Source organism: Panicum hallii, chromosome 7 (assembly GCF_002211085.1).
Source record: "Panicum hallii strain FIL2 chromosome 7, PHallii_v3.1, whole genome shotgun sequence".
NCBI lineage: Eukaryota > Viridiplantae > Streptophyta > Magnoliopsida > Poales > Poaceae > Panicum > Panicum hallii.
Window position 1 is genome coordinate 27328887 of NC_038048.1, and position 7173 is coordinate 27336059.

Sequence of the window (7173 nt, forward strand, 5' to 3'; positions counted from 1 at the left end):
AAATAGGTAAACGGATATTGACAACCATTAACGGGTGCGCACAGTGTGGACCCGATAACACTAAACCGGGCTCAGTGCGGGCCTAATAATAGCTAAGCGGGTACACGCGCATGATTGTGGCGGGCCCGGTTAACTAATTACACAGGAGACGATCACCTTCGTCCATCACCGATCCGGCCGTCGACAGCGTCGATTGACGCAAAACAATTCCTCCATCGATTAATGAGGAGTAAATCTGTTAAGATAATGATGCTAGCCATGTATGAACATTTTGTGTTTGTTATCTTTGAGAAGTATACTTTTATGTTCATTCAAAAACTTTCTTTCATATGGCCTTTGTTTCCCGTTGATATCATGCGGATAAGTGAAACGCATGGCAAGTTTGGGACATTCTTAAGGTGAAACCACTGCCAGTTTTCCTTTCGTTTTGCTAAATCTAGGAGTTCAGTTTTGTTTCACAAGCAAAGCAAACATTTATTTTTTCCGTGAGGCTTGCTGCTGTCGTGCGTCCTCCTCGGAAGCTCCAGTATACAACAGACCTTTCATCTTTAACATTAGTTCCGGCTGCTATTGGATCCGGGATTAATGCTGGTATTAGTTCCGGATCCAAAAGTTAGGGACCGGAAGGGACCTTTGGTCCCGATTGGAGCCACCAACCGGAACAAAAGATCCATCATGAGTCCCAGTTGGTATGACTAACTGGGACTAAAAGTCTAGACTTGTCTAAGTTCCTGCTGGTAACACATCCGAGACTAAAGGATGATCCTTTAGTCCTGGTTGGTGGCTCCAAACCTGAACTAAAGTATCCTTTAGTCCCGGTTGGCTCCAACGGGACTAGAGGGTCCTCTGCAGGTTAGTTTACACAGAAAGCATTCCATCTAGAGTCATATACAATGTGTAGGTAGGTTAGTAAGGAGGCGCTATACACAATAAGTAAGATGTCTTGGGTTCAAATTCTAGAGATTACGGGTGGTGGCGCTTTTCAGTTATTTTTTTAATATTGTTGCACGCTATTTAGTCCCGTTTGCTACCACCAGGACTAAAATAGGTTGTGAATCGGGACTAAAGCCCATTTCATTCTGTACTAGTGAAGCGGTTCATTAGTTACCATAAGCAGTAGCTACCGTACCTAAAGTTACGACTATTTCTCCATCAAATTCAAATAATAATGAAATCCCAAACAAAATCACCATTGGGTAGCTTACAGATGGCGCGGCAACGCCGCGCCCCATGTTTTTATAGTATTTCACCAAACTTCAGCTAGCTACCAAACTCGCAAACGCTATCGGGACCCATCTGGAACAAGAAATTGAAAAGAATCCCATGGGGTGTCAAACGAAATTCATGCATACTATATTTCGGCATGACTATGACGTAATCTCAACATCCTTGTGATGTCACTGGCTGGGCCGGCCAATACCGGCACCTTCTCCAGCTACCGGAATGTCACCCTGTGCCCATGAAGTCGTTGAGTGGTAGCCGTCAGCACCCACTACACTTTCTGGCTTTCGGGCGAAGTGTATGCGCAACTCAGGTGCAATCATTCAGTGTCTGATCCTGCAATCATTCAGCTGGTTCTAAGCATACAAGCTTTTTATGTGCAGAGGTGCTATACTTGAGCAAATTGACGCACAAGAGGCCAATAAGTAGCACGCCCCAGAGAGTGACTGTGTGAGTGTGTGAGAGATGGAGGCCAGCCGGCGTGTCTCTCTTCCGCTCCTGGCGATCATCGGGTGCTGTGCGTGCTTGGTGGGCTGCCGCGCGCAGCTCCCGGTACCGGCGAGGACAGACGGGTTCGTGTACGGCGGGAAGCCGCCGGCGTGGGGCGAGACGGTGGTGGTAGAGGCGTTCTTCGACCCGGTCTGCCCCGACAGCCGCGATGCGTGGCCGGCGCTCAAGAAGGCCGTCGAGCACTACGGCTCTCGCGTGTCTGTTGTCGTGCACCTCTTCCCGCTTCCGTGAGTGCAACTTAATCCTGTTCTGTCGTTCGTTCCTGTTCTTTTAGAAAGTCCGTTCCTTCTTGCTTTTATTTTCTTTATCAAAAATTTACTTATGCACGTTTGTTTTGATATTCATTCGTATTGTACATACTTGAAATAGAATTTCTTAGACAGTACGCAGTCGCAGTTTCAAAACTTCAATGACCACTAAAATATTTAGATATATCAGTAGGTTTGTTTCATGAGTTTGATAACGATATTTTATTGAAATATATCATCCTAATTCTTGTAAGTTTTATCCTTACATACTTAGAAAAGGTAAGTCTCTCGCAAGAAAAAGCAAAAGCAAAAGAGAAAAATTAATAGTCACTATCTTTTGCTAGAGATAGCTATCCCTGCTCGGAAAGTAGATCCCACTTTTCGCCTCTACTCGTTTACTGGCGTGAGGGAGTTTCATCGTGCAATGCCCGATAAACCTGAGAAATTGGGGCACCGCATAGATCTTTAAGAGTTCAACATACTCTGCGAATCCACGCGGAAGAATCAGTTGAGCCTGCGCATTAGTGCTACTGATTTCGTGAAACTAAAAAACTGGTGCATGTTCAGGTGAATCAGATGTGGTTTCTACGTGAGCATACCTGATACCGTGCCAGTTCGCAAGAGCCTCTGGGGATGAGGGAGAGAGAAGATGGCAGTTAATTGGGATATAATCAGGGAGGAAAATCCGTGGTTGCCTTTACAACTGTGAGCTATTTATGGTACGATTCTCGAGAGTTTAAATCATTTCAGTAGTCTATCCAAAACGAGAGGTCTAGGACCATAAAAAGCACTGCATCTTTTTACACACTATGGTTTTGCCTGCAGTTACGCCTTTAAATACGTGGGAGTAATTATGTTGGGCTGGCGGTTTCGCTGCGCTTTGATTTTCCGCTGGGCGGAGCTGCGGGCGCTGCCGCCGAGATGTTGAATATTAATTATTGAGCTCTCGGATGGACTTGGGCTTAAATTAATTGGATTGAACATTAGCATTTTTCGTTGTGTTTAGATTGACCTTGAATTTATTGAACTGTACAAACCTTCCTACATGAATTTATTATATGAGTGAAGAAAAAGTATATTTTTGAAAGGAAAAGGAATGTTATCCACCAAACTTATCAAGCAACAAAGAGCTTGGCAGTTAGAAAGTGAACCGTCCTGATGATAAGACAGGAAAATAATAAATGACCCATTACACGAAGTGCTTTGGGCTTGGTATATGTCAATTCACGAGGCCCAACCTAGAGTCTTTAGGCAAAAGAAAAGGCGAGAAGACCATACTTTATTATTGTCTAGAAGAAGAGAAAGCTCACGTTTCACCGAACAAAAGTTATCGTACTTTGTTTATATAAATTTCATTTCCAGTTCTACCTGATGCGAATACTTTTCTCGCTTTTTCATTTAACGAATCACGTGTAGAGCTTTCCAAACCCCACCATTACCGATTCCAAAGAGACCTGGCGGTGATAGTACGCATCACCGCAGAATTTAATACGAACCGGCATTAATACGGTGATAATTAATACGTATCACCGCTGGATCATAGATATCGTTATGACCAGATGGTGATACCAACATTATCCTTATTATCTCGTTTCTCTTCTTCTCATTTTATATTCTCCAATCTTATCCTCTCCCTTCCCCCCTCATCCTCCCCACGGGATCCCCTTCCCCACCGTCACCTCCTCCTCCCCTCTCCTCCATCGGCTTCCCACCTCCTCTCCGCCGCCGGCTTCCCACCTCCTCCCCCCTCCGCCCGCTACCTCTCCTCCCCCCTCCGCCGCTCCCTCCCTTCCCCCGCCCTTCCCCTCCCCCTCCTCTCCGCGGCGGTGCGGGCGGAGGGGCGCCGCGGCGCCTCCCCTCCCCTCCCCTCCCTTCTTCATGATCTGCTCCCTCCTACTCTCGGTCTATTCCTCGCCCTTGCTGCCACATCCGAATTCAAGGGACCTGCAGGTCGCGTGCAAGGGGAGACGCCACCCCCACCGCCTCGAGCCCCCATCGCTTCAAGCCATGGGCAGGGGCGGCGTGGCGCGGCCGCAGCATCAGCTGGTGGCGGTGGGCGCGTGGCGCGTGCGGAGCCGCAGAGGCCGGCGTGCTGTGTGGGTAGCGCAAGCAGGCGGGACGGGGCGAGCGGCCGGTGCGGCGGGGCACGGCCCGAGCGGAGCGTCGGGCGAGCTGAGCGGAGTGAGCGAGCGGGCGTCGCGACGCGAGCGGGCAGCATGGGGCAGCCGGCATCCATTTTTTCATATTTTTGAAAGGCCATCACTGCCGGTTCTGCACCCGGCGTTGATTCTGCACCCGGCGGTGATGGCTCGGGCTATCATCGTCGATTTAAATCCAACGGACGCCTGAACCGGCGGCGATCCCCATTTTGAACCGGTGGTGACGAGGGGTGCTGTAGTAGTGAATCCCACGGTATACAACAGATGTAGAACACTAGTAGGAAACAAATAGGATAACAGATTATAATCTGTTCAAAGAGACCAAGATGCTAGGTAGCACGAACAAAAGACATGCAATATTTTTTGGGCCTGCTCATCTCTAAGTAAAAATATCAGTATTACTTTATTTGAAAAGACAATATCAGTATTGTTGTCTCCACAAATAATTTGACGTTATTACCATATTATATTGTCTCTCTCAATATTTCCTAAAATGCAAGAAGGGTAAATTTCACAACAGACACAATATGTTTTTCAGATTTACTACTGTAGGACCATGGTTTATGAAAAAAACTATTTTAGAACTGTATTTCCAAATTTCGTGATTGTTTTGCCAAAAGTGTTGTGGTACTGCATTGGGATCTTCGCTTATAAAAAATAATGTAGCAAAGCAACATACTATATTCGATAAGTTCGCTGGTTATTTGAGTCTTCCTAGGAACAGCGGATTGCAGCTTTCAGTATATATGTAGGTGTTAAAAATAAAAACATCTCTTCCAATTCAATAACCATGAAAGTGTTATCGGAACGTCCCCATAAACTTGGTTTACGAGGAAAGTTTTTTTAAGGACTACTGAAGATGATCTTACATGCAAGTGCTAATATATATGAACAAGTAACAAAATGCAAAATAGATGTTGCATTAAAATTTTAATATCCCCTTAACTGGTTCAATAACAATTTATTCTGCGAACTGTGCAGCTACCACAGCTATGCCTTCATTGCTTGCCGGTCAATTCATACAGTGAACAAGCTAAATCCATTGTTCGTGTACCCGCTGCTCGAGAAATTCTTCAAATACCAGGTTTTGTCTCTCCAGTAGTTGATGCATATGTAGTGACATATTCGAATCGACACATAATTAATAAATATAGTGTTTTAAAGTAAACTTGACTATAGTCCCAAAACATATACTGGATTCCAGTTTTCAAATCTGAAAAACGATGAACATATATACTAAGTTATAGAATCATCACATGATCGAGCTTCTATCTCAAAGTTTATACAAGAGGAAGTACTGTAGCCTATTTAAGTTCAAAACATATATACTGAACATGATTTTACATTATTATAAGTTTCCTGACAATCCTTGTCCAAATTAATAGCATCATATAATTAAATCAACTTTCAGGAAGGTTATTATAACCAGCCGACCTACACGAAATCAAGAGCTACCGTAGTTGACGAAATAACCAAAAACCTTGTCGTGTCCATCATTGGCGAAAGCAATTTGTCCGCATATAAAGCAGGCTTCAACGATTCACAATCTGATCAAGCTGCAAGGATATCTTTCAAGGTGACAACCGTTATTCTGGCTGTGATAGTGTATTCTTAATTTATGCATGTTATTTGCCCTGTGAAAACTTTTTTTTCACTTCCTTTCTTTTATAGAACGGTTGTGCACGAGGTGTGGCTGGGACACCCTACTTCTTTGTGAATGGCATACCACTCAGCTATTCGGGTTCACCTCTCGAGTACAAGTATTGGATATCCATCCTGGATCCATTGGTTGGCAAGATGTAATGACTAAGGCCCCGTTCGGTTACCTCCATTCCGGGCCGTTCCTGCCTCGGAACTAATCCAGCTGATCATTGCTACTATAAATAAACCTGCCATTCCAGCTAGAACAGTTCCAGGCACCTGTTTCCATGTAAACGAACGGGCCCTAATGAGTTTCTCCATCTGGCTTGTTCAAAAACGTCGAGCTGAACTAAATACAAGTGGAATAAGTAATGGGAATATAATAGCTTGATGTTCAGCAAGATGTGCATGGAAAGTACACTGGTGCATTTATATCTTTACAGCTGAAAAGACTAATTGGGAGAAAAAACTTTGGTGCGACATTGACCCCAATCCCATGGTCGTTCTGCTGTGCAGCAACCTCAACTGTCCACCGAAGCAACCCTAATCTGTGCGTTTGTTGGTTCCCTCCCCCGATTTGTCGCCCACGCACATGCCTCCTCCGCGTCGTAACCCGCCCGAGCTGTCACCCTTGCCCTCAACCCCACGTTCACCCTTGCCCTCGATGTCATCGCACCTCCTACGAGCCGTCGCCGTCACCTCCTCCTCCTCTGAGCCGGTGCTGCAAATCGAACCCGAGATGTTGTCGTCACCGTTGCCCTCGCCTCCTACGAGTCCTCACCCTCAATATCGCCCCCGCCGCATCCCCTCCTCCCCCAACAACTCTGGCCTCCCCGGCCCATGCGGCCATCTCCTCCATGCCGGCCTTCCCGGCGCGCACCCTCCCGACCCATCCCCGGCGGACGAGCAAGTTCACGACCCCAATGCTCTCAGGCAAGCGCGACCTCCCCAGGCCCCGCGGACCAGTGCTCGCTGATGCGCGCGAAGTCCACGGGGCCGCGTGGACCGGCGCCTGCGGACATGTGGGCGGGCTCATGGTTGCGCCGCCTCCCCCACGCCGCCCAGTGAACAAGCAAAAGGAAATCCTGAGATCCCAAATGTGAAACAACGGAAGAGCTTCTTGCATCCTTGGCACTAACGGCGGCAGAAGTTCTAGCGACCACGGGGCCTGCCTTGCAGAAGGTCTGGAACCACAGGTGGTAACTATGTCATGAGGCATTGCGATTCGTTTATCTTCTTTTCCTCAAAATTCTGAGTCTTTGCGTAATTGCATGCTCCGCTATGATTGGGTTCACTCAAGGTCAATATTAGTCTCTAAAGATTTTCTTGAATGGGTTGCTCGGTAATGTAATTGGAAAATTCATTTTATTCTGAATGTGCGTTGCATTGGATGG

The 7173-nt window shown here is 46.5% G+C and overlaps 1 protein-coding gene across 2 annotated transcripts; it reads left to right on the forward strand.

Moving 5' to 3' along the window:
* Nucleotides 1-1532: 1532 nt before the first annotated feature.
* LOC112901663 lies at nucleotides 1533-6182 on the forward strand. Of its 2 annotated transcripts, XM_025970623.1 has the most exons (5): nucleotides 1533-1958; nucleotides 5120-5222; nucleotides 5550-5714; nucleotides 5810-5944; nucleotides 6084-6180. In XM_025970623.1, the coding sequence occupies exons 1-4, from the start codon at nucleotides 1687-1689 to the stop codon at nucleotides 5939-5941; spliced, it is 672 nt and encodes a 223-aa protein (XP_025826408.1). In that variant the 5' UTR covers nucleotides 1533-1686; the 3' UTR covers nucleotides 5942-5944; nucleotides 6084-6180. The 2 variants fall into 2 exon arrangements, with proteins under 2 accessions (XP_025826408.1, XP_025826407.1); XM_025970622.1 differs by having other exon boundaries at nucleotides 1537-1958; nucleotides 5810-6182.
* The last annotated feature ends 991 nt before the right edge of the window (nucleotides 6183-7173 follow it).